The 27,106-nt window shown below is 44.5% G+C and overlaps 1 protein-coding gene across 2 annotated transcripts in view; it reads left to right on the forward strand.

The window, feature by feature from the left end:
• The window catches only part of LOC139540381 (calcium/calmodulin-dependent protein kinase type 1D-like), a 46,688-nt gene extending 20,091 nt beyond the window's left edge, over nt 1–26,597 (forward strand). Inside the window, exons 2-11 of one of the 2 annotated variants that reach the window (XM_071344164.1) lie at nt 10,476–10,607; nt 17,964–18,038; nt 18,873–19,011; nt 19,088–19,214; nt 20,270–20,345; nt 21,406–21,518; nt 22,024–22,102; nt 23,740–23,827; nt 24,095–24,260; nt 24,474–26,597. In XM_071344164.1, coding sequence (XP_071200265.1) covers nt 10,476–10,607; nt 17,964–18,038; nt 18,873–19,011; nt 19,088–19,214; nt 20,270–20,345; nt 21,406–21,518; nt 22,024–22,102; nt 23,740–23,827; nt 24,095–24,260; nt 24,474–24,646 — 1,168 coding nt within the window. In that variant the 3' untranslated portion in view covers nt 24,647–26,597. The remainder of the gene's footprint in view (nt 1–10,475; nt 10,608–17,963; nt 18,039–18,872; nt 19,012–19,087; nt 19,215–20,269; nt 20,346–21,405; nt 21,519–22,023; nt 22,103–23,739; nt 23,828–24,094; nt 24,261–24,473) is intronic. The other variant, XM_071344165.1, reaches the window with a different exon arrangement.
• The last annotated feature ends 509 nt before the right edge of the window (nt 26,598–27,106 follow it).

Genomic DNA, 27,106 nt, shown 5'->3' on the forward strand with positions numbered 1-27,106 from the left:
TCTTTCTTTCGCCCACTCTCTCTCTCGCCCACTCTCTCTCTCGCCCGCTCTTTCTTTCCCGCTCTCTCTCTTTCGTCCACTCTCCCTCTCGCCCGCTCTCTCGCGCAAGCTCTCTCGCCCATCCGCTCTCCCGCCCTCGCCCGCCCGCTATCTCGCCCGCTCTCCCTTCCTCTCGCCCTCCCTCTCTCTCGCCCTCTCTCTCGCCCTCCCTCTCTCTCGCCCTCCCTCCCTCTCTCTCGCCCTCCCTCCCTCTCTCTCGCCCTCCATTTCTCTCTCTCTCTCTCGCCCTGCCTCTCTTTCTCTCTTTCGCCCGCTCTCTTTCGCTCTCTCTCGCCCACTCTCTCTCTCGCCCACTCTCTCTCTTTCGCCCGCTTTCTCGCCCGCCCGCTCTTTCAAATTCAAGTATTTTTAGTTTTTCCTCTAGGTTTAATAAGTAAAAATTTGGAATAAATGTAGTCATTTCTGTGAATAATGAATCTCTTGGTGAGGAATATTTATCACAGTAAAGGAGAAAGTGCATCTCTGTTTTTACCTCCCCTGTCAGGCAGTGACCACATACACGCTCCTCTTTGGGTAGCCATATCTTTTTATGTCTCCCGGTTTCTTCTGCCAATCGGTGGTCACTCAGTCTGTACTTGGTAAGGATCTGTCTCTGCTTCGTATCTCTGACAGAGTAGAGATAATCAGCCAATTCATATTCTCTGTTTAGGGTCAGATAGCAATTTAGTCGGCTTTGGGATTTTGTTTCGTTTTTCCAATGTTGTATATATGAGTCCTTTGATTGGTTCATGATTTTGTTTATTGGAATTCTTTCTTTTGAAGCAGTGCTGGTGTCAGCTTGGTTGGTTAGGTCCAACACCAGCTGACTGAGAGGGCTCGTTTCTGGGCTCAGCTCTTGGGTTTGAAGTGCTTTAAATTGCAGACTTGAATTTGGACTTGAATTTAGATGTAGCCAAAAATTTTATGATCTTTTCTGTATTTTCACTATTACTGGAAAGCGGCCCAATTCTGCCCTACATGCATTAGTTGGTGTATTTCTCTGGACTTGTAGGATTTTCCGACAGAATTCTGCATGTAGGGCTTCAATTGGATGTTTGTCCCACATTTTAAAGTCCAGTTTATTGAGTGGCCCCCAAACCTCACTTATGTAAAGAGCTATTGGTAGGATTACACTGTCAAATATTTTGGTCCAAATTCTAATTGGGATATTGATTTTGAATAATTAAAATTTTATTGCATACAATGCTCTGCGGGCTTTTTCTTTGAGTGCATTCACTGCCATATTAAAGTTTCCCGACGCAGATATGGTCAGACCAAGGTAGGTGTCATTTTTTTTGTGTGTTCAATTATGGTGTTGTTCAGGGTGAATTTATATTTGTGTTTCTGACATCTGTTATTTTTGGGGGAAAATCATGATTTTTGTTTTTTGGAAATTTACTGCCAGGGCCCAATTATGGCAATATTTCTCTAGAATATTAATGTTCTGTTGAAGACCTTCTTCGGTTGGTGATAGAAGTACCAAGTCATCAGCATATAGCAGAAATTTGTACAATAGCCCTTCGTGCCAAATAGAATCAAATGCTTTTTTAAAGTCAATAAAGCAAGCAAAGATTTTACCCTCTTTTTTTGGTGGACGTGTTTATTAATTAGTGTGTGTAAGGTGTATATATGGTCAGTAGTGCGATGGTTAGGGAGAAAGCCAATTTGACATTTAGTTATTACATTTTTTTCTTGAAGAAAGGTTTGAATTCAAAATACTACAGAAAACCTTTCCCAAGTTACTGTTTACACAAATTCCCCTGTAATTATTGGGGTCTGATTTGTCTCCACTTTTGTGGATAGGGGAGATGAGCCCCTGGTTCCAGACATCAGGGAAGCAGCCAGAAGTTAAAACCATGTTGAACAATTTAAGCACAGCATTTTGTAACTCAGGTGTGCTGTTTTTCAGCATTTCATTTCTGATGTTCTGACATTCCCTCCCTCTCTCTCTCTCGCCCTCCCTCTCTCTCTCTCTCGCCCTCCCTCCCTCTCTCTCTCGGCCCTCCCTCTCTCTCCTCGCCTGCCCTCTCTCTCGCCCGCCCTCTCTCGCGCCCTCCCTCCCTCCCTCTCGCATGCCCTCCCTCTCTCTCTCGCGCCCTCCCTCCCTCCCTCTCGCATGCCCTCCCTCTCTCTCTCTCGCGCCCGCCCTCTCTCTCGCCCGCCCTCTCTCTCGCCTGCCCTCTCTCTCGCCTGCCCTCTCTCTCGCCTGCCCTCTCTCTCGCCTGCCCTCTCTCTCGCCTGCCCTCTCTCTCGCCCTCCCTCCCTCCCTCTCGCATGCCCTCCCTCTCTCTCTCTCGCACCCTCCCTCCCTCCCTCTCGCATGCCCTCCCTTTCTCTCTCTCGCGCCCGCCCTTTCTTTCGCCCCCCACTCTCTCTCCTCGCCTGCCCTCTCTCTCGCCTGCCCTCTCTCTCGCCTGCCCTCTCTCTCGCCTGCCCTCTCTCTCGCCTGCCCTCTCTCTCGCCTGCCCTCTCTCTCGCCTGCCCTCTCTCTCGCCTGCCCTCTCTCTCGCCCTCCCTCCCTGTCTCTCTCCCTTTCTCTCGCCCTCTCTCCCTCTCTCCCTTTCTCTCTCCCTCTCTCTCGCCCTCCCTCCCTCTCTCGCCCGCCTTCCCTCTCTCTCGCCTTCCCTCCCGCTCTCTCGCCCTCCCGCTCTCTCTCTCCCCCTCTCTCTCTCGCCCGCCCTCCCTCCCGCTCTCTCTCTCCCCCTCTCTCTCTCGCCCGCACCCTCTCTCCCGCCCTCCCTCCCTCTCTCTCGCCCGCCTTCCCTCCCTCTCTCTCACCCATTTTGCCCCTCTCCCTCTTGCTCGCCCGCCCTCCTCTCTCGCCTCAGCCGAACTAACCTCAGCCGAACTAAGATTAGAATGATTATTTCCCCCATTTAATCAAGAGTCTGGCGAGCCGAGCACAGAGCTTACATTCCAGGAAAGCAACCCCAGGCCCTAGCCAACAACAACATGTAGGCCTATTGTCCCGTGTCGATGCAGTAGCAGACACCGGACAGAAGTTGTGTTAGTAATTATCAGTATGAGAGAATGTTACTTTATTCTCAGGATTTGTAGAGGCAACATTTTGCGAAACAGAATTTGCTGTACAGTATGTATAATGCCTGTTTTTAAAGTGATCATAATCTGATTCACGTCGTATATTGACACGCTTATGAAAACCTATGTCACATTGCCAGTCTTAAGTACTCTCTGTTTTCTGTAAATACAAAGTCAATCAGCTGTCTTATGATCAGATGGTGCCTTTTGCTTGTCTTGGTGAATGTTGGCATAACACTGTAGTGTAGCCCACAGCGTTGGGTTCAATTCATGAGAGCTCATAACAGCATGTAGGCCAACATGTAGGTGCCACTGGTTGCCCCAGGCGCATGTTGTTATTGTTTTTGAAAAGGAGATGAGCATCTAGCAACGTAGTACTTTTTTCCCCTCCAAATCATAGTACATACTCTGCTGTTGTGACGCACGTGCAGTACTGTCCGAGGGAATAAAACCGTGTCCGTTGCTCGAAGTAATGTCTGTTGATGTAATATCGCAAACGGACATGGCCGTTTCACCGCAACAGATTCCAACTTTGACATCCCCCTAGTATCTATGTAGCTGCGAGACAGTATGGCAGTAATCCTCACTTTGAGGGAGTTTTGGCAACACTTTAGCCTGCAGCTATTATGATTCAGTTATAAAACATTGTAAGACCGGTCATAAGCATGCACGTCCGCTTCTAATATCATTATCATCTCATTGTGATCCTGACTAAATGACAGCCGCTTTGAGTCGGTTTGTAATTTTTCTACTGGAGAGACATGACGTGTGTTATACGCCTTAGACGTTGCTTGTTTTGGTGAGTGTTGGCATAATAACACTGTGTATTGGATAACTGAATAGTCCTGACGGGACAAGGACCGCCAGTTACCGTACTCAAGCAAGGTTGTGGTCCGTCGACTGTTCTGCAGCCGAACGATGACCACGAACTCAACCCCCGAAGGGAATTCTAATTCCATTAGACCAGTACATGCTCCACCCCATCTGGATTATCTAGCCTAGCTAGCAATGACTTTCCATCCAATAGATGACATAAGCGGAATAGTAATGCGTCTTACACAACATGATTCTCTGTGGTTTACTCTGACTCAGCAGCTACAGCAGCAGCACAGGTCATGACTAGGGCACGCTCTCTCTCTCTCACACACACACACACACACACACACACACACCAACTCTAGCCTAGCTCGACCCCCGTGACCCCCGAAACCACTCCACCCTTTTTAACCTTTACCTAAACTCACTCTATATTCGCATAATTGCCCACGGTTTATTATGCGAGCGCCCCGTGCTCTTTAGAGAAAAGAAAAACCATCACACTGCACCCCGTCTCAGGTTTTTCTTTCTCTAAAGTTACCTTTAAACATTTCCTAAGCGGACTCGCTGAAAGAATCTCAGGATGTGCAAGTGCTTTTCATGTTTGAGTGCCATGGGCCTCAGAGTACTGGATGAGTTAGGTGTCTTGTTGCAGGCTTATTGCATAATAAACCGTGAGCAGCTGTCAAATGGGTTTCACAGAGGAGGAATATCCATTAGTCCGCTTAGCTAGCGTCTTAGCCTGCTCTCAAGTCAGACACAGCAATGCAGGTGTGACAGCAATGCAGGTGTGACCAACCGTGGTTTGAAACTGGATCTCGTGTGTCACAAGACTGGGTTAGGCCACTCCGCTAAAGCCTAGGCATTAGCTCGGGAAGCCAACGTAAGTCTTCAGGTCTCAGCCAGGATTCCTTATCCTGCAGGTGTAGCTCACAGCGGGAAGTGCCTATTCACTCTGGAAGGACCTTTTTGAGGTAACCGACTAGGTGCTAATCAGCTACTTATTCCACGAAAGCAGAGCAAAAGAGAGTCAGTGTATTCATGGCAGTAAAGCGCTCAAGGTCAGAGCAAACTAGTCTATGCCGTACACACACTAATAGCACACTAGATTGTGACACTGGGTCAAAGCCATTTCGTGGAGCCACGCTGTCATTTTTAAATCCAGTAATGGATTGAAAGGAGTTTTACTCAAGAGCCAAATTTAGATGAAGCTTTTCTCCTCAATTAATGCGGCGCTTACGTTCCAGCTCACACCTTGGATTATAGTCAAACAGGGTAGAGTCGGTCACATGAGTCTCTCGTCTGACTGTGTGTACGCACAAATGTTTTCTTTTCGCCTCAAGTAAAGATGCGTCCCAACTTCCACCCATAACGAGTTGCCTGTATTGTGGGAGCCCCTATTGTGTATTATGTACCGTGTGTTGTGTCGTGTAGTGGCAGTGAGACAAAAGTCTCCGCGGCGTTCTGCTGTGTAGTTACCAGCAGGACATGATGCTGGCTCACCCTGTGTGAGGTGAAGGTAGAATGCACTGCAGCAACCGTTTTCTAACTGTGCGTGTGGTGCACGCTTGCTTCTGTGCGTTGTAACATCCCCTCCAAGCTTCCTGTGGTTTTAATCATTGTGTTCCTTTCACCCTGACTGCAGCATAGCGCAAGCTATACAATGCTCTGGTAAAGACATGCACGAAACACCTTTCACACACATAACACACATTTACATTCACGCCGCTGCGTATGAGTCAGATTTTCTTTCTCACTAAAGTCGCAATGCTGCAGCAGAGATGGTAGAGGGTTATAGGAGGGTTATTGGATGGTTGTAGAGGCCAGCCTGTTGCTGTGGAGTGTGTGTGTGTTACTGTATCTATGATCTATGGAGTGTGTAGAGGAGAGCAGGATTAGCGTGGATTTGATGACCAGGGGAGGTTTAGCAGGCCGACTACAGCTGAGTTTAGAGCCTGCTGAAAGGAGCGGATTTACACACACACACACACAGTGGCTCGCAGGTCTGCATACACACATTCATACCCACACATGAAGTCAGAGTCAGCGCCAGCCTTTTGGGTGCCCCCCCCCCCACCTTGCGATCAAAACATTTTAGTAGCCCTCTTGACAGCTAAAGTTTTTTAATTACTTTCCTGCAATTCTACATATTTTGCCATGGGGCATAGAGAAAATGTTGCAGGTTTGATGCAATTATACTCATTTTGCCATGAGGCGGAGAAGAAAAATGGCTGTTTTTATAACGAATTTCCTGCAATTCTACACACATTTCTCCACAGTTTTTAAATATGATATCTTAGTGAGTGTGAGTAACAAAATCAATGGGAGCCCCACGGTTGGTAATTCGACCATGATTACAAGTTTAGATAGCTGGCTAGACTAACCAATAATGCAATGTCAAAAATGCTGACGTGGGCTAATTGAGTGACTCAGTGACTGACATAAAATAAACTGCTGATGCACAAAGTTGAGACCCCGTCTTTTTGCGGTGGGGTGGGGAGGGATTGATCCGCTGGCCTACAGCCAGTGGTCCATCCCTATAATAGACCCTCGACAGGAGCCAAGGCTTTAAGAACAGCAGTGCCACGGAGGTTGCTCTGTGTGTGTGTGAAGGGATGGTGTGTGCATAGGGGTGTATCTGTGTATGATAATGACTAACAACATTCAGGCGCTTATTTCTGTTGTGTGGTTAAAGAGCAGGGAACACAGAAGAAAATGACACAAAGGTAAAGGGAATATAGAAAAGTAAGCGCGAGTGTAGGAGGGAGAAAGGGCTAGCCAGAGTGGGAAGGAGAGGAAAGATAACGGAGAAAGCTGGCTACACGATCAGTTCAGGGTTTTTATTAACTAACTTTAAAAGGCACAGCACAAGGACATGGCTTGTATGGGTTGTAAGGCTGGTAGGTAAGTTTGTGAAACAAATTATGATAGGAGGTTGCGTGCCAACCAAACAAAGGGCATTTCGCAATACCTACGGAACAGGATATACAAGACAACATAGGAAGTATTCTAAGGAAAGTATAGCATCATAAACGGTCTGATTGGCAATAGACACACAGGCTAGAAAGTTAGCATTGTACAATTCTCCATACACACGAAGGGCACATACTTAAGAGCGAGGGACGCACAACAAAGGACTTGGGCCGCCCCATGCCACCACACACTGAACAAACACTACGGAAACACAAGCTACTTTATACCAGAGGGATGGTGGTTATCAGAGGGAGTTAAGGTGTGGTGACTTGGCAGGAGATGTGGGGTGTCCAGAGGGTAATTGGGGAGTCGGGGCCAATGGCATGATCCTTCAGAACAGTCCAAAGTTGACCTAGGTACTCTCTCTTTCATTTCCTCTCTCTACCGCCTCTTGTCTCTCTCAAATCAAAGTTTATTTGTCACGTGCGCCGAATACAACAGGTGTAGTAGACCTTACACTGAAATGCTTACTTACAGGCTCTAACCAATAGTGCAAAAAAGATATTAGGTGAACAATAGGTAGGTAAAGAAATAAAAACAACAGTGAAAAATAACAGTAGCGAGGCTATAAAAGTAGCGAGGCTACATACAGACACCGGTTAGTCAGGCTGATTGAGGTAGTATGTACATGTAGATATGGTTAAAGTGACTATGCATAAATGATGAACAGAGAGTAGCAGTAACGTAAAATAGGGGTTGGTGGGTGGTGGGTGGCGGAACACAATGCAGATAGCCCGGTTAGCCATTGTGCGGGAGCACTGGTTGGTCGGGCCAATTTAAGGTAGTATGTACATGAATGTGTAGTTAAAGTGACTATGCATATATGATAAACAGAGAGTAGCAGCAGCGTAAAAAACAGGTTGGGGGGGCACAATTTGCAAATAGTCCGGGTAGCCATTTGATTACCTGTTCAGGAGTCTTATGGCTTGGGGGTAAAAACTGTTGAGAAGCCTTTTTGTCCTAAACTTGGCACTCCGGTACCGCTTGCCATGCGGTAGTAGAGAGAACAGTCTATGGCTGGGGTCTTTGACAATTGTTAGGGCCTTCCTCTGACACCGCCTGGTGTAGAGGTCCTGGATGGCAGGCAGCTTAGCCCCAGTGATGTACTGGGCCGTACACTGCCCTCTGTAGTGCCTTGCGGTCGGAGGTCGAGCAATTGCCGTACCAGGCAGTGATGCAAACAGTCAGGATGCTCTCGGATGTTGCAGCTGTAAAACCTTTTGAAGATCTGAGGACCCATGCCAAATCTTTTTAGTTTCCTGAGGGGGAATAGGCTTTGTCGTGCCCTCTCCACAACTGTCTTGGTGTGTTTGGACCATGATAGTTTGTTGGTGATGTGGACACCAAGGAACTTGAAACTGCTCCACTACAGACCCGTCGATGAGAATGGGGGCGTGCTCGGTCCTTCTTTTCCTGTAGTCCACAATCATCTCCTTAGTCTTGGTTACGTTGAGGGATAGGCTGTTATTCTGGCACCACCCAGCCAGGTCTCTGACCTCCTCCCTATAGGCTGTCGCGTCGTTGATCAGGCCTACTGTTGTGTCGTCTGCAAACTTAATGATGGTGTTGGAGTCGTGCCTGGCCATGCAGTTGTGGGTGAACAGAGAGTACAGGAGGGGGACTGAGCACGCACCCCTGGGGGGCTCCAGTGTTGAGGATCAGCGTGGCAGATGTGTTGCTACCTACCCTCACCAACTGGGGGCGGCCCGTCCGGAAGTCCAGGATCCAGTTGCAGAGGGAGGTGTTTAGTCCCAGGATCCTTAGCTTAGTGATGAGCTTTGTGGGTACTATGGTGTTGAACGCTGAGCTGTAGTCAGTGAATAGCATTCTCACGTAAGTGTTCCTTTTGTCCAGGTGGGAAAGGGCAGTGTGGAGTGCAATAGAGATTGCATCATCTGTGGATCTGTTTGGGCGGTATGCAAATTTGAGTGGGTCTAGGGTTTCTGGGATAATGGTGTTGATGTGAGCCATGGCTAGCCTTTTAAAGCACTTTATGGCTACGGACGTGAGTGCTACGGGTCTGTAGTCATTTAGGCAGGTTGCCTTTGTGTTTTTGGGCACAGGGACTATGGTGGTCTGCTTGAAACATGTTGGTATTACAGATTCAATAAGGGACAGGTTGAAAATGTCAGTGAAGACACCTGCCAGTTGGTCAGCACATGCCCGGAGCACACGTCCTGGTAATCCGTCTGGCCCCGCAGCCTTGTGAATGTTGACCTGTTTAAAGGTCTTACTCACGTCGGCTACGGAGAGCGTGATCACACAGTCATCCGGAACAGCTGATGCTCTCATGCATGCCTCAGTGTTGCTTGCATAGAAGTGATTTAGCTCGTCTGGTTGGGGTATGTACGTACAGTCACTGTGGGGGGGACGTCCTCGATGCACTTATTGATAAAGCCAGTGACTGATGTAGTGTACTCCTCAATGCCATCGGAAGAATCCCGGAAAATGTTCCAGTCCGTGATAGCAAAACAGTCCTCTGCTTTATCTGAACACTTTTTTATAGACCAAGTCACTGCTGCTTCCTGCTTTAATTTTAGCTTGTAAGCAGGAATCAGGAGGATAGAGTTGTGGTCGAATTTACCAAATGGAGGGAAAGGGAGAGCTTTGTACGCGTCTCTGTGTGTGGAGTACAGGTGATCTAGGAAAAAATTTCCCCTCTGGTTGCACATTTAACATGTTGATAGAAATTTGGTAGAACTGATTTGTTTCCCTGCATTAAAGTCTCTGGCCACTAGGAGCGCCGCCTCTGGGTGAGTGGTTTCCTGTTTGCTTATTTCCTTATACAGAGTACATGCTGACTGAGTGCGGTCTTAGTGCCAGCATCTGTCTGTGGTGGTAAATAAACAGCCATGAAAGGTATAGCTGAAAACTCTCTAGGCAGGTAGTGTGGCCTGCAATTTATCACAATATACTCTACTTCAGGCGAGCAAAATCTAGAGACTTCCTTAGATTTCGTGCACCAGCTGTTGTTTACAAATATGCACAGACCACCCCCCATCGTCTTACCGGAGTGTGCTGTTCTATCTTGCCGGTGCAGCGTATATCCCGTTAGCTGAATATCCATGTTGTCATTCAGCCACGATTCCGTGAAACATAGGATATTACAGTTTTTGATGTCCCATTGGTAGGATATTCGTGATCGTACCTAGTCTATTGTCCAATGATTGCACGTTGGCGAGTAATATTGACAGTAACGGCAGCTTTCCCACTCGCCTCCTGCGGGACCTCACGAGGCATCCCGCTCTGTGTCCTCTATACCTGCGTCTCCTCCTCTTGCAAAGAACGGGGATGTTGGCACTGTCAGGTGTTTGGAGAATGTCCTGTGCTTCCTGCTTGTTGAAGAAAAAATCTAAATCTAATCCGAGGTGAGTGATCGCTGTCCTGATATCCAGAAGCTCTTTTTTGCCGTAAGGTACGGTTGCAGAAACATTATGTACAAAATAAGTTACAAATAACGTGAAAAAAACCCCACATAATAGCACAATTGGTTGGGCGCCCGTAAAACTGCCGCCATTTCTTCCGGCGCCATTTTAACACTACCCCTCTCTCTCTCCCTCTCCCCCCCTCCCCTCTATCTCTATCTCCCTTTCCCTCTGTTTCCACAGTGGTGCGTTCTCTGAGGTGATCATGGCCAGGGAGAAGGCCACAGGGAAGATGGTTGCAGTGAAGTGCATCCCCAAGAAAGCGCTGAAGGGGAAAGAGACCAGCATTGAGAATGAAATCACCGTGCTTCGGAAGTAGGTACCGGGCGTCCTGAGGGGGATCAAAGAGGGGAGTAGTTGCTTGGTTACGGTTGCCATCCTTCCACTCCGCCATCCTCCCTTTCTCTCTTCCTTCTCGCCAGTGCTTTGTTTCTCTTGCTCCTTTATCTAATGACCCTGAAGCAGCAGTGTAGTTTAACAGGTTTCACTGTTCAGGTCACCGACGTCAGCACACACGCGCTCCTCCTGCCCCTCATTCACCCACCTGTCTCTCTAAACGAGGCCCGTCACTTTATCTCTTTTCCATGGTGTTTTAGTGTTCTGATCACCCACACCTTGCCGCTTGGACATCAGAGCGGTATACTACAATGGAAGCTCGATTTACTCAGGGTTTTCTTAAGCTAGCCAGCTTCGGTTAGCTTCACATTCTAGCTCGGGCTTCATCCATATTACGACGGTGGATATTGCTCGTCCGGCCTGCCACTAAGTCTCGCAGGCTTGAAACTGCGTGTGCATGTCGAACGGCGGACTGTTCATTGAGACAATACTGAAACACCAATCCATGGGCGATTCAGTGCCACATTATCATTTGTGCCGACATCAAAATGAGAAAACAGTTATCTGACAAATTCAGCAGGCTACGGTGTTACTTATTGTTGATGCCGCCTTTTAGTGTGTTTATCAATGCATAAGCACCTTTTTTCCCCACTCGGTTATCCGGAGTTGACCAAAGTTACCTCGCTAACTACTCTAAACCGGGTACGTAGTATACAGTTGAAGTCGGAAGTTTACATACACTTTGGTTGGAGTCATTAAAACTTGTTTTTCAACCACTCCACACATTTCTTGTTATGAAACTATAGTTATGGCAAGTCGGTTAGGATATCTACTTTGTGCATGACACAAGTAATTTTTCCAACAACTGTTTACAGACAGATTATTTAATGTATAATTCACTGTGTCACAATTCCAGTGGGTCAGAAGTTTACATACACTAAGTTGACTGTGCTTTTAAACAGCTTGGAAAATTCCAGAAAATGATGTCATGGCTTTAGAAGGTTCTGATAGGCTAATTGACATCATTTGAGTCAATTTTAGGTGTACCTGTGGATGTATTTCAAGGCCTACCTTCAAACTCAGTGCCTCTTTGCTTGACATCATGGGAAAAGCAAAAGAAATCAGCCAAGACCTCAGAAGAAAATTAATTGTAGACCTCCACAAGTCTGGTTCATTCTTGGGAGCAATTTCCAAATGCCTGAAGGTACCACGTTCATCTGTACAAACAATAGTACGCAAGTATAAACACCATGGGACCACGCAGCCGTCATACCTCTCAGGAAGGAGATGCGTTCTGTTTCCTAGAGATGAACAAACTTTGGTGTGAGAAGTGCAAATCAATCCCAGAACAACAGCAAAGGACCTTATAAAGATGCTGGAGGAAACAGTTACAAAAGTATCTATATCCACAGTAAAACGAGTCCTATATCGACATAACCTGAAAGGCCGCTCAGCAAAACCGCCATTAAAAGGCCAGACTATGGTTTACAACTGCACATGGAGACAAAGATCGTACTTTTTGGAGAAATGTCCTCTGTTCTGATGAAAGAAAAATAGAACTGTTTAGCCATAATGACCATCGTTATGTTTGGAGGAAAAAGGGGGAGGCTTGCAAGCCGAAGAACACCATCCCAACCGTGAAGCATGGGGGTGGCAGCATCATGTTGTGAGGGTGCTTTGCTGCAGGAGGGACTGGTGCACTTCACAAAATAGATGGCATCATGAGGTAGGAACATTATGTGGATATATTGAAGCAACATCTCAAGACATCAGTCAGGAAGTTAAAGCTTGGTTGCAAATGGGTCTTCCAAATGGACAATGACCCCAAGCATACAATGTGGCAAAATGGCTTAAGGACAACAAAGTCAAGGTATTGGAGTGGCCATCACAAAGCCCTGACCTCAATCCTATTGAAAATGTGTTGGCAGAACTGAAAAAGCATGTGCGAGCAAGGAGACCTAAAAACCTGACTCCGTTACACCAGCTCTGTCAGGAGGAATGGGCCAAAACTCACCCAACTTATTGTGGGAAGCTTGTGGAAGGCTACCCAAAACGTTTGACCCAAGTTAAACAATTTAAAGGCAATGCTACCAAATACTAATTGAGTGTATGTAAACTTCTGACCCACTAGGAATGCGATGAAAGAAATAAAAGCTGAAAAATCATTCTCAACAATTATTCTGACATTTCACATTCTTAAAATAAAGTGGTGATACTAACTGGCCTAAGACAGGAAATTTTTACTAGGATTAAATGTCAGGAATTGTGAAAAACTGAGTTTAAATGTATTTGGCTAAGGTGTATGCAGACTTCAACTGTAGGTATGGAGACAAATACCTGTCAAAAGGTTGAACGTACATATCATTAGGATCGTAAGAAAAACTATACGTAAATTGTTAGGATCGTGAGAAAAGCCATGCGAGAAACATAAAACGTAAACTTTAAAATAGATGTGCAAACGTACAAAACCCTATGTTAAAACTATTAATGAATATTTACACGTTCAATTCTTACTTTACATCTCCCTTTACTCGGTGACAGATCTTTTTTATGCGGTCAAACTTTATTCAGTAATGTGCCATCTGCAAAGGGCATGAACTGAACGTAGCTAGTCGAAGTTAGCTAGTTAATCAAGCAACTCTTGTCCAGACATTTGAGTTGCTTTGCAGCTTCCGGTTTCATTTGCAAATTACAAGTCTTGAGCTTGTTTTAGAACTGCATTCAAAAACGACGTTATACCAGTAGATGACGTAGTATAGGCTTGGGCCTTCAGCAAATGACTTGTGTGAGAATGATAAAGACACAGAAGAGCCTTGTCTAGAACAACTGCCTGAGCTGCAAAAGAGAAAGTAAATATGATTTAGACTAGGCCTATTCCGCTATTTAAATATGCCATGCTGTTGTGTGTTAGTTAATGGCCATCATTTATTTTTTATAGCCGCGTGGGGCTATTATGGCGATCATGTGACCTAATGAATCGCCCTTTTTCCTGTATTTGGGAGAACGGACTCTAGGCCTTGTATTAGGCGTTTTGATTGTTTTATTAATGAGTTCCACTCTGTATGTAGGCTTGTTATAGCCATTTGCGTTGCACAACCCCATCGCGCAGAGGCTATATATCCATTTCAATAAACGAGACAAAACAAAATATTGATTAGATCTTGGCTGTGACCTGTCTTGAGCAAAATAGCCAAGGGGTCCCAAATGGCCAAGACCATCTATAGCCTGTTCTTATTGCGAGATCTGTTTTCCCGATCAGCCACTGCATGTGCTTCTTCAACAATTTTGTTTAACATTTAGAGGATATATTTAGAAACCTGTGAGCTCGGGTCTCTTTTTAACGGGAGCCATATAATAAAAACAGTTATAAAACACAAGAGTTCTAAAATTATTCTGCAAGACACCAGTACCCAAAATGATAGCCTAAATTGCAATGCCTACAAGTTGAAGGCCAATTTTTTTTTTGGGGGGGGGGGATATGCCTAAATTAAACATTGAATTATTAATGTGATGGGCTAAAAACTTAGATAAATTTGTATGCACATGTTTTTCAATCAACAAACTGGTGAGACTGTTCTATTCTCTTTGATTTAGTTCCTATTGCAACTCAAACAAATGACATACTGACTGAAAGATTAATTAGATGTTCAAATATGTTGGATTGATGAGTTGCACGCATCATGCATGTTCTGCGCTTTATTTGGCTAGTAGGCAAATAGTCCTACATTAGGGTATAATGACTCTATGGCTGCATGCCTCCAGAAGGGCATCTTCTGAGGCTGAGGGGTGCTTTTCTGAAGGCGAATGGTGCTGTGGTGCTGCATGGAGATCACCAGCTCTTCAACTGGGCAGCAGTGTCGCGATGGAGGGAATATCCTATAAATCAAATCCAAATTGTATTGGTCACATACACGTGTTTAACAGATGTTATTGCGGGTGTAGCGAAATGCTTGTGTTTCTAGTTCCAACAGTGCAATAATATTTAACAAATAATATCTAACAATTTCAGAACAATACACACAAATCTAAAGGAATGGAATTAAGAATATATAAATATTTGGACAAGTAATGTCAGAGCGGCATAGACAAAGATACAGTATATACAAATGAGATGAATAATGCAAAATATGTAAACATTATTAAAGTGACTAGTGTTCCAATATTAAAGTGGCCAGTGATTTCAAGTCTATGGATATAGGGCAGCAGCCTCTGTGCTAGTGATGGCTATTTAACAGTCTGATGGCCTTGAGATGGAAGCTGTTTTTCAGTCTCAACCTGTACTGACCTCGCCTTCTGGATGATAGCGGGGTGAACAGGAAGTGGCTCGGGTGGTTGTTGTCCTTAATGATCTTTTTGCCCTTCCTGTGACATCGGGTGCTGTAGGTGTCCTGGAGGGCAGGTAGTTTTCCCCCGGTGATGTGTCTGGAGAGCACTGCGGTTGTGGGCGGTGCAGTTGCCGTACCAGGAGGTGATAAAGCCCGACAGGATGCTCTCAATTGTACATCTATGAGGGTTTTAGGTGCTATGCCAAATTTCTTCAGCCTCCTGAGGTGGAAGAGGCGCTGTTGCGCCTTCTTCACTACACTGTCTGTGTGAGTGGACCATTTCAGTGTGTCAGTGATGTGTACGCCGCTGAAGCTTTCCACCTTCTCCACTGCGGTCCCGTCGATGACAATAGGGGGGTGTTCCCTCTGCTGTTTCCTGAAGTCCACGATCAGCTCCTTTGTTTTGGTGACGTTGAGTGAAAGGTTATTTTCCTGGCACCACACTCCCAGAGCCCTCACCTCCTCCCTGTAGCCTGTCTCGTCATTGTTGGTAATCAGGCCTATTGTTGTCGTCCGCAAACTTGATGATTGAGTTGAAGGCTTGCATGGCCACGCAGTCATGGCTGAACAAGGAGTACAGGAGGGGGCTGAGCACGCACCCTTGTGGAGCACCAATGTTGAGAATCAGCGAAGTGGAGGTTTGTTTCCTACTTTCACCTCCTGGGGGTGGCCCGTCAGGAAGTCCAGGACCCATTTGCACTGGGTGGTGTTCAGACCCAGGTCCTCGAGCTAAATGATGAGCTTGGAGGATACTATGGTGTTGAATGCTGAGCTATTGTCAATGAACAGCATTCTTACATAGGTATTCCTCTTGTACAGATGGGATAGGGCACTGTGCAGTGTGATGGTGATTGCATCATCTGTGGATCTATTGGGGTGGTAAGCAAACAAATTGAAATGGGTCTAGGGTGTCAGGTAAGGTAGAGGTCATATGATCCTTGACTAGTCTCTCAAAGCACTTCATGATGACAGAAGTGAGTGCTATGGGGCTATAGTAATTTAGTTCAGTTACCTTTGCTTTCTTGGGTACAGAAACAATGGTGACCATCTTGAAGCATGTGTGGACAGCAGACTGGGATAAGGAGAGATTGAATATGTCTGTAAACACTCCAGCCAGCTGGTCTGCACATGCTCTGAGGAAGCGACTAGGGATGTCGTCTGGGCCGGCAGCCTTGCGAGGGTTAACACGCTTAAATGTCTTGCTCACATCAGCCATGGAGGAGGAGAGCCCACAGTCCTTGGTAGCAGGCCGCGTCTGTGGCACTGTGTTATCCTCACAGCGGGCGAAGAAGGTGTTTAACTTGTCTGGAAGCAAGACGTCGGTGTCCGTGACGTGGCTGGTTTTCCTTTTGTATTTCATTACTATCTGTAGACCCTGCCATATACGTCTCGTATCTGAGCCGTTGAATTGCGACTCCACTTTGTGTCTATACTGACGTTTTGCCTGATTGATTGCCTTACGGAGGGAATAACTACACTGTTTGTATTTGGCCATATTCCCAGTCACTTGCCATGGTTAAATGCGCTGGTTCGCACTTTCAGTTTTTCGTGAATGCTGCCATATATCCACGGTTTCTGGTTTGGGTAGGTTTTAATAGTCACAGTGGGAACAACATCCGCTATACACTTCCTGATAAACTCAGTCACCGTATCAGTGTATTCGTCAATGTTGTTCTCGGAGGCTACCTGCAACATATCCCAGTCCGCGTGATCAAAACTATCTTGAAGAGTGGATTCCGATTGGTCAGACCAGCGCTGAATAGTCTTAGCACGGGTAATTCCTGTTTGAGTTTCTGCCTATAGGAAGGGAGCAACCAAATGTTAATTTCAAAGTCTATATGTTCATGACTCGATTCATATAAATCTTGTGAAATTATTAGAAATTCATATTAACCCCTCCTACAGAATATGCATTGCCATGATTTTGAGTGATTTTAAATAAACGTGTCATATTTCTTCTCGAATGTGTAGGACATAAAACAATTTAGAGGTAAGATGGATATCGATTTTGAGACATGACATGTAGTGTTTTCATATTTTAGTACTGTATGCACTTTTCAGAATGATTTAAAAATTCCTGTTTTTCGAAAAATTTTGAGCGCATACTAAGCTTTCTATTTTCAAAGCCTTTCACATTGACTTCAGCTCGTGTCACGCAGATTTTGCCTTTTGCGACCCGCGGAAACAAATTTCAAGACAACGACCACAAAATGTAAAATCGACTGAAGTTGTTACGAGAAACCTGCACCGCTATCAACAGAGCTCGTTGCTTATTATGGGATGTATTAGGTTACGAAATCCAACTTTTTTGTATATAATGTTAATTATATGTTAGAGAAAGACCCCACTCAATGATTCAGAACATGAATGATCATATTTGTCTTGGTAACATGTGTTTTATAATGTAAGGAAGTGAAATTTCATCACCAAGTCCATTTTTTACCCACTATGGGCAGAGTGGGTGGACACCCTATGATTAGTTAGAACTCTGAGCAGAGGGACTTTCTTTCTGTGTGTCTCAAATAGCACCCTATTCCCTATGTAGCTCAATGAGCTCTGGTCAAAAGTAGGGCACAATATGGGGAATAGGGTGCGATTTGGGATTCAGACATTTCTCCTTGCTGCTGGTGAAACACTGAAGTAGAGGTTTCAACAAGCTCATTGTCTGCCTTGTCACCAGACACACAACCACTCACACACACACACACACACACACTTTTCGCCCACACAGATTTTTTCTATGGCCTATTGAGAACAGAAAGAAAATTGAAAACACTTGATGATTCAAAGCAATTTAACATGAATAGAGCTGCGTTTCAAATGGACTCTGGTCAAAAGTAGTGCACTATAGGGAATATGGTGCTGTTTGGGACTGACATTGCTTTGTTGTGATGAATGTAATGAATTAAGGTATTTGGTGAGGAAATTGTGCTTTATTGTGCTGTGCATTGAAATGATCAGAGGTTAGTAGAACAGTAAGTCAATTAAATATACTGTTTCCCCTCTTCAGGATAAAACATGAGAACATTGTGGCTTTGGAGGACATCTATGAGAGCTCCAACCACCTATACCTCATCATGCAGTTGTGAGTACAGTACCTCAACCACCATTTTGTCTGTCTGCGTCTCGTATACGTCTGTCCGTCTTTCTGATAATGCAGGACCGGTGTTCATGTTTTCTATAAGAGGTGTCTGTACGTGCGCCGTAGAAAATGAGATGTGCCGGTACTCTGTATCCGTGTGAACACTGGTCCAAATCAATCACTGGGATAGCGTAGCGCGCTTTGCTGCAGTAAGCGTTCAAGGGCCATCGAGGTGCATTTGGCCTTGCCTATACTAAAGCAGCCTGTATGGATGCAAGCATTCCCAAAAGAGTTGCGTCTATGCTTCTTTTGTGTCATGGTTGTGACACTGTAGCAGACACAGTCTGGCAAAAGACTCATTCAAAAAGAGTCTCTAGGGTCAGTTTCCCAGACATGGATTTAGCCTTGACTGATTTTAAGAAAGGCATGATCAATGGAGAATCTCTATTGAAAATGCCTTTTAATTCGGGACTAAGATGAAGTGTCTGAAAACGTTGAAAGAAAAGTTAAAAGCTGCACACGCAGCTCCGACGCAATCATTTATTCACCAACATTTCGACACGAAGCTTCATTCGGGTTACGTGGGTTTTAAGTATCTGGGAAACCAGCCCTACGTGAGGGTTAGGTTAATTCAGTCCTCAATCTCCTCAGAGTATCTGGACGGAAGATTGTTTGACTGCATCGTAAAGGGTTAGGGTTGTGGTCGAGGCGAGGGTTGAACCAGGAACTGCACATGAAGCCAGGGTTATGGTTAGGGTTGAAGTTGAACCCGGATATAGACATGAAGCTAGGGTTACGGTCGGGTTAGATTTGACTAAACCTCTGTCTCTGTCTCAGGGTGTCTGGTGGTGAGTTGTTTGACCGCATCGTAGAGAAGGGTTTCTACACCGAGATGGATGCCAGCAGGCTCATTAAACAGGTGCTTGACGCTGTCAACTACCTCCATGCTATGGGCATCGTACACAGAGACCTCAAGGTACTGAGTGAGACACACACATACACGGAGCTCAAATCTCTTATTTCCCAATATTGATTGTTTCTTTTTCCCTCAGCCAGAGAACCTGCTTTACTACAACCCCCATGATGAGGCCAAGATCATGATCAGTGACTTTGGTCTGTCTAAGATGGAGGGGACAGGAGACGTGATGGCCACTGCCTGTGGGACGCCAGGATATGTGGGTGAGGCTGTTCTCTCTACCCTCTGGGCTGTTAGGATCCATGTTAGCTGCTGCCAACGCAGCAGCTACTCTTCCTGGGGTCCACACCAAACATGAAACATGACCTAATACGTAATTTGAATAGACAAGTACATCACAAAGACAAAACTACATAAATGCAAAAAAAAAGTATACATGCTTTCATTTATGCCTTCATAATCATGTGATTCCTCGACGCTACTGAATGCAAGTGCAACACACACAAAGGGAAATGGAAATGCAATAACAAGCAGGTGCGTCGCAAATAGGATGACGCTTCACTAAATTCCCCTGACGTGAATATAGCTACCTTGTTTTGCTAAATTCCCCTGGTGAGAATAAAGCTACCTTGTTTCTATAGTTACCGCCCGTAACGGGTATGCTGGAGTAAAGTATAGACTTTTTTTTTTACGGTTACCACCCACAATGGGTTTCCTGGGGTAACATGTCATCTCTTAAACGTGTAGACCTTTTGTTACAGTCACCACCCGCTATGGGTTTCATTAGGTAAAATGCAACATTCGTGAACATGAAATAACCAGGCCTTGTGAATCTTGAGCCTTGTTAGTCTATCGCCCTTAACGGGTTAGTTGAGATGTAGTGTAACGTGTGACAGTACGACCCGCTATGGGTTTCATTAGGTCAAATGGAAGGAAGACATGACATAAGGAAGTCTGCAGTGGTGACATAATCTAAACATATCTCTACTTCTGGGTTAACCTAAAGATAATTCACCTAATTTGACCGGAGGAAACCTCACCCAAACAAAATGAATAGGAGTTTAGTATATACAGTGGTGAAGTAGTGGGTGGTTTCTGAAAAACTCTCCATAAGAACATATGGCAACAGAGCTTTGGTCCTCCCTTCTATTGTGTCCTTGTTTACTTAGGGGTTCATGTGGAAGAAGCCTTATTTCCTATCCACACCAGTATGTTTGGAACATACTTTGCTAGTGTCAGTTCAAGCGCCACACAGGGATTGTTATGCAAGGCCTCCATGTTCTAAATCTCCCTCTGAACCGTATGACGTTCCCCACAGCCCCAGAGGTTCTGGCTCAGAAGCCCTACAGCAAAGCAGTGGACTGCTGGTCGATCGGAGTCATCGCTTACATTCTGTAAGTACCTCCATAACAACGTTTTTTTGTGTCACTGGCCAAGGCACAATACCCCATAATGTCAAAGTGAAATTATGTGTTTAGAATTATTTTTATTTTTTTTTACAAATGAATGAAAAGCTGAAATGTCTTGTCGATATGTGTTCAACCCCTAAAAGTCACATAATAAGTTGCATGGACTCACTCTGTGTTCAATAATAGTGTTTGACATGATTTTTGAAAGACTACTTCATCTCTGTACCCCACACATACAATTATCTGTAAGGTCGTTGCAAGTGCATTTCAGACAGTGATTCAACCACAAAGACCAGAGAGGTAAAACAATTACGGAGTTGAATGGCTGTGATAGTCGAGAACTGAGGATGGATCAACAACATTGAAGTTACTTCACAATACTAACCTAAATGACAGTGAAAAAGAAGGAAGCCTGTACAGAATAACAAATATTCCAAAAACATGCGTGCTGTTTGCAATGAAGCATTAAAGTAAAACTGCAGCAAAGAAATTAACTTCATGTCCTGAATACAAAGCGTTATGTTTGGGGTGAATCCAACAAAACACATCACCGAGTACCACTCTTCAACAGACACTGGGAGTCAACTTCACCTTTCAGCAGGACAGTAACCTAAACCACAAGGCCAAATCTACACTGGAGTTGCTTACCAAGATGACGTTGAATGTTCTTGAGTGGCTTAGTTACAGTTTTGACCTAAATCGTCTTGAAAATATATGGCAAGACTACAAAATGTCTGTCTAGCAAGGATCAACAACCAGCTTGACAGAGCTTAAATATTTTTTTTAAGAATAATGTGCAAATATTGTACAATCCAGGTGTTCAAAGCTCTTAGAGACTCACCCAGAAAGACTCACAGCTGTATTCGCTGCCAAAGGTGATTCTAGCATGTATTGGCTACAAGGTGTGAATACTTATGTAAATGTGAAGAAAGAAATATTTGATCAATGTTGAATTCAGGCTGTAACACAAAACAATGTGGAATAAGTCAAGGGTATGAATACTTTCTGTAGGCAATGTATAATTGATATGTTATCTGTCCCCAAGGTTGTGTGGTTACCCTCCATTCTATGACGAGAATGACTCTAAGTTGTTTGAGCAGATACTCAAGGCAGACTATGAGTTTGATGCACCCTATTGGGATGATATATCGGATTCAGGTGAGCTGTGTGTGTTTGCGTGCACATTTTAGTCAGTTTGCCGACGCTCTTACCCGGGGCTACTTAAAGTAGTGAGTGCATACATTTTCATACTTTTGTCATACTTGTCCCCTGTGGGGATTGAACCCACCAGACTGGCATTGCAAGGACCATGCTCTACCAACTGAGCCACACGGGATCCAGTAACAAATGTCTTCATAAGAATAGTAAACCAACTAAAATTCAGTGAAGTGAGGACATTTTGCCAGTACTCACTTGTAAAATTGAGATTTTAGGGTCAGGGTAAGGACTAGGTTAAGGGGTTAGGGAAAATAAGATTTTGAATGGGAGTCAATTGTTGGTCCCCAAAAAGTCCACACAAGTATAGTAAGACATAGCTGGGCTTGTATATGAGAGTGTGTGCACGTATACAATTGTTTGTGTGTAATGCTATCTTGAATTAATGGCACATGGTATACAGTCCCACGAGTGAGATTGTGTGTATCTTCCTCTCTTCCACATACAGCCAAAGAGTTCATCAGCTCTCTGATGGAGAAGGATCCAGAGAAGAGATTCACCTGTGACCAGGCTCTAGCCCACCCCTGGTGAGTGTCTGTCTGCCACCATTCTGACTGAGCACCGTCATACAGCTGCTGGTCCCAATTTACTCCATACCCCTTTCTCTTGGCCCTAACCCTTTGATGTGTGCAGATCTGAAGGGTCTGGGTAGGTAGAGCCCGTTAAAGCTTGCTCATATCTCTTCCACCTTACCCATCTGTAAACATCAATGTGTTAGGAACAATGGGAAGGGGTGGTAAATGAATTGGGACCAAACAATCAAAGGGAACAATGCACCGTGGTGAAAGCTGACGCAGATAGAGGATGTCTGGATGATGCAGGTGTTACTTAGAGCAGTGCCGTGCGTGTCCTCCCACTGTCATCTGTCACCATGACTCCCTCCCCGCCTCCTAAACTCTCTCCTCTGCTGGTCTGAGACTGGGGGGGAGACAGCCTAGGGTTGGGGAGACAGAGACGCAAAATATACAAAATTGCAACCATCGAAAGCCACCAGGTTATTACCAGCTGATGTCTCATTAAACCATCAATACGTGTTGAAATCACGCACACAGCTGATCTCAACTGCAACCAACATTGGCCAGTGGTTTTACCGCTCCCTAACGGGGATGTCGAGGTTGTCTTTTAGTCATGATTACATTTCCAAGACAATTTTGCCCTCTGGTTGGTATTATCTTTGGAACAACTTAGTCCTACTTTATGAGCAGACTAAGGATGAGTTCTATATTTGACAATCATTCCGTACAACTGAATTAAAGCATTTCCTCCTTTACCACGGAAAATCTACTATGACCGTTTACCCGACACTGTGTATGAAATAGAAAACTAATGTTGACGGTTTAGCCTACTCATTATTTGATTTGTTTCCAATTTATATAGTCCATTAAATACAACTGTCTTTCAAATAAAATTGTCTGATATGGTAAATTCTTATCAAGATTGGAGGTAAAATATCCCTGGACCGTCCTTATTTGAAATGTGTAACTAAATCAAGTAAATTGAAGGGGGGGGAAAATAAGATTTTTTCAAAGGAAAATGTAGTCTAAAGTTAATTCGATGGGCATATATTATATTGTTTTGCCATTTAAGGTGAAATGTTTGAATGAAATATAGGCCTACTACAAGTATTTTCACATTCGTCAGCCTTACGTTTTCCAATGCTCCTGATAGGTCGATATTTGAAACGGAGAATCTAGACTAGCTGTCTGGTATCATAATCACTTCATACGGTAACAACGAGAGATCAACTGATCTGCTGGTTTATCCTTAGTGGGTTTTTTGTCGCAATCAAGCTTAGTTTAGCCCGCAGGGGCATGTAATCTCATGTTGGTAACATTTTAAGAAATCCAGCGGTAACCTGCAGGAGCAGGTTAAATTACATCTGTCCGTTGCAATCGAGCCATTGCGTCTTGGGCCTATTGTGGCTTGGGCAGGTGGCTTGGTAGAGTTTATATAGACTCACAAAGGGTGGTTGTAACAGGTGGGTATTATATCACGTGAGACCGGTCAGTACACATCCTATCACCAGCTTGGATAGGATGTGTACCCAGGCCAGGATTTTTGTGTACCCAGGCCAGGATTTTTAACCATGTTAAAAGAAAAACATCTGCACACTACATGTTCTTTATCAATACTTTTGAACCAATAAACAGACTTTGTATTTCAGGATTGCTGGGGACACGGCTCTCTGCAAGAACATCCATGAATCAGTCAGTCGGCAGATGAGGAAAAATTTTGCCAAAAGCAAATGGAGGGTGGTTACACAATTTACTCTGCTCTCTTTCTTGCGGGGGGGGGTTCTGTCACCCCCTGTGGCCCATCCCACATGAAATGTATTAAATAACACATTAATATTAAACACCCAAGCATGCAAAAAGTACCAATTTACAATGTACACATTTTAAATTGTGTCCAACATCAACATGTTTACTGTAATTTAGTTATCCTTCCTATTTTGCATGCCTGTTCTCGCTATCTCTCCTTACCTGCCTCCTCTCCCTCCTTCTCTGTTTCCTCCACAGCAAGCGTTTAACGCCACGGCAGTGATTCGTCATATGAGGCGCTTGCAGCTGGGCAGTAGTCTGAACAGTAGCTTTGGCAGCAGTAGGAGCTTTGACCAACAGGGACCGAACTCTATGCTGGCCAAGAGCATGTCTGTAGACTGTGCCACCCTCTCACGCAAAGACGGTGACTGAATGACGCCTTTACGTTACTTTACCGGTTTAGTCTGGTATTTTGGATCTATCAAGCCTGTTGTAACTTTTTAATCGATTGGTTCCCATTGACTTATATTGTAGTGCAATTCCATATTCAGGAAGGATAATTTACTCCAATTCTGTTTCAGTAATTATTTTCTATTAAGTGTAGGCTTCAGTGATTCTAGTGATCTTCTCTCTTCAGGTCCTCCACAACCTCTGCCCACTCTGCCTCTCTCCACTGCAGCCTGCACTGCCCCTGCCAGCATCAGAGGGGAACCACAGGCAGAACTACAGGTTGTGGCTACAGCTGCAGCGGTGGAGCCACCCCGGCCACGCCCCTCCACAGTCTCCACCATCCACATGGGGACTAAATGACGTCAGGTTCCGCGGGAGGTCAGTTGGGAGACCACAGAGCTTTGAGTTGGGATTCTAATTCAGCCCCTCAGAATTCCGGAATTTCTCTCCTAGTCTGCCCATCCCGCCCATTATCAGCTGTTGGGATTGAGGACCCCTTCTATTTACCACGGCTCAGCACTTACTGCGTTCTCAGGGCAGCACTCTGTCTGTACCCAACCACAGTAAGTGTATTCAGAGATGTGAAATCAAATGAAGAGTGCTCACAGGATTTCCTATTCTATCAAACAGACAATCATATCTGTTCTACATGATACATTCCTATTTGAACATTCTACTTCCTAATGGACCACAGGTCTGGTGGTGAAGAGATGAGGAGGACCACTGTCTCTCTCTCTCTGTCTACTGACCAGAGGGTTTAATTTTTTCGGGCTAGTGGGGCCAGTTTCCCAGTGTTTGAATTGGGTTGGTGCACTCGGTACAGAGTAATTGCAACACAAAATGTTCACTCTAAAATATGAACACGGACATTAAAATATTGTCCTGTAAAATGAAAATGAGCCTGGCTCCTGAAATGAATACCGGCATCTTTGTCATTCCGCTTCAAGCACTGCCGTGTTGTAAGACTGTCCTCCAGAAGACAAGAAGACCTGTTTTGTATGGGACATTGGTGGTGTTATGAGGCCACACTATGCTAGGTTGAAGATGGAGAAGGTTAAGACGACGTAATAATTACGTGCAGATGCGTTCGAATATAAACAAATTCATTGGACCAGCGCTGGAGCGAAAATGACTGGGAGTGAACGTTAGCAGTACAGAACGTTTGCCGTCAAAGTGGGAAAAAAACACAATCGTAGGGAATTTGTTAACTACTCAGCCAACAAATAACGTAACTGTTTTACTGTCATTCTATTCGTTTAAGCGTTTTTCAAATGAGCTACAGACACTTTACTACTTGATTTCCCAACCGCTGGTCACGTTTTCATCTCCTGTAAAATCAGCAACAGCGCTGGTCCAATGAACGTGTTTATTTTCATATGCCGCCGCATGGAATTATTACGTTTTCTTATCCTCTGTTTTTTTTGGGGGGGGGGGGGGGGCTAGACACTATGGGAACTCACCATGTTTTTATTAGTCTGTTATCGAGACTGCTGTAACTCTGAGACTGTGAGTGTCAGGGGCATAACGCCCTCTATGCCTTGTGTTCAAAATTGCACCCTGAAACTGTGGGGAAACCGTTGTGTGGAGTTAGTTTTATGAAACTGAAACAGCATTCAAGGCTAAAATAGTGGTGACTTATTATCCTCATTTCTAGTTTTAATTTTTAGCTGCAGTAAATCGCTGGTTCATTATTCCCAACTGTAGGGCATAGCGGTTATATATATATATATATTTGCTTTATGTTTTCTGGATATAAAATGACAGAGAAACACATCTATGTGCAGAATCATGCACACACCTGTGAATGAAGTGCTTCAGTAGTGTGAGACAACTGGCAAGAACAGTTTTGATGGTTGTGACGATAATGAGGGATGTGACAGTTATGCATTCATTGTACACCTTTCCCGATTGAAAGGTATTGAATTGTTTATTTTCTTATTCTGACTCTTGTAAGAACTTTACTTACAAAGAAAAATGTGTAAATGTGCGACTAGACTTTTACGTTGTAATGTATAAACGGTCAAGTATGTCGTCAGTAATGGGGTTCAAATGTATAGTTGTTACTTATGAATAATTGTGATGTAACTGTGATGCCATCCTTAGCATAAGGTTGCAGTGTATAACATAGCTTTGTGACCTGTTCTCAGGGAGATACTTTGACAATTTGATGAAATGAAACCCCAGTTATGATGCTGAGGTTGAAGTTTATGATTATGATGCATGTTATTGACTAAAGCAAGCTTTGCATATTCTTACGTGCCATCAGGACAGTTCAGCTCATAATTCAATTTTTCGGTGGGGATGAACCTTACATGGAATGGACAGTTTGATATATCCCATTTTTGGGATGAGACTGAAATGATGCGTATTATAACAATGACCACTGCAATAGAGTTAAATTTAAACACATATGACAAACTAAGAAATTTAGATTGAAGTAATTTGATAATCAGTGTGTGCCATTGCAGAATAATTTTGTAGAAGCCTGATTAGTATAGCCAACTTTAGTTAGCTGTGCTGCTTTGCTTCCCCCCAGGCACTGGCTGTTCCCAGAAGTGCTCACACACTGTTTGGTCAGTGTACTTTCATACCCGTCCTTTGAATTTAGCAGCCAGTTGCTGTCTCTCTCACTGTCCTCACTCTCTGTCTTCGCTCCTCTCTCCCAAATCGAATGATCTTCACGCTGCAAGGAGGAGGGAAATCTGTCTAGCAAGCTTTTTACCTGTGATACCACTGCTTAGTATTTCACTGTTCGACATGGATGGAACCAGGCTTGATGTCAATTTCATTTCAATTCAGGAACATAAGAGTTTCAGTTTA

The sequence above is a fragment of the Salvelinus alpinus genome, chromosome 15, assembly GCF_045679555.1.
Source record: "Salvelinus alpinus chromosome 15, SLU_Salpinus.1, whole genome shotgun sequence".
In the NCBI taxonomy this organism is placed as follows: Eukaryota; Metazoa; Chordata; class Actinopteri; order Salmoniformes; family Salmonidae; genus Salvelinus; species Salvelinus alpinus.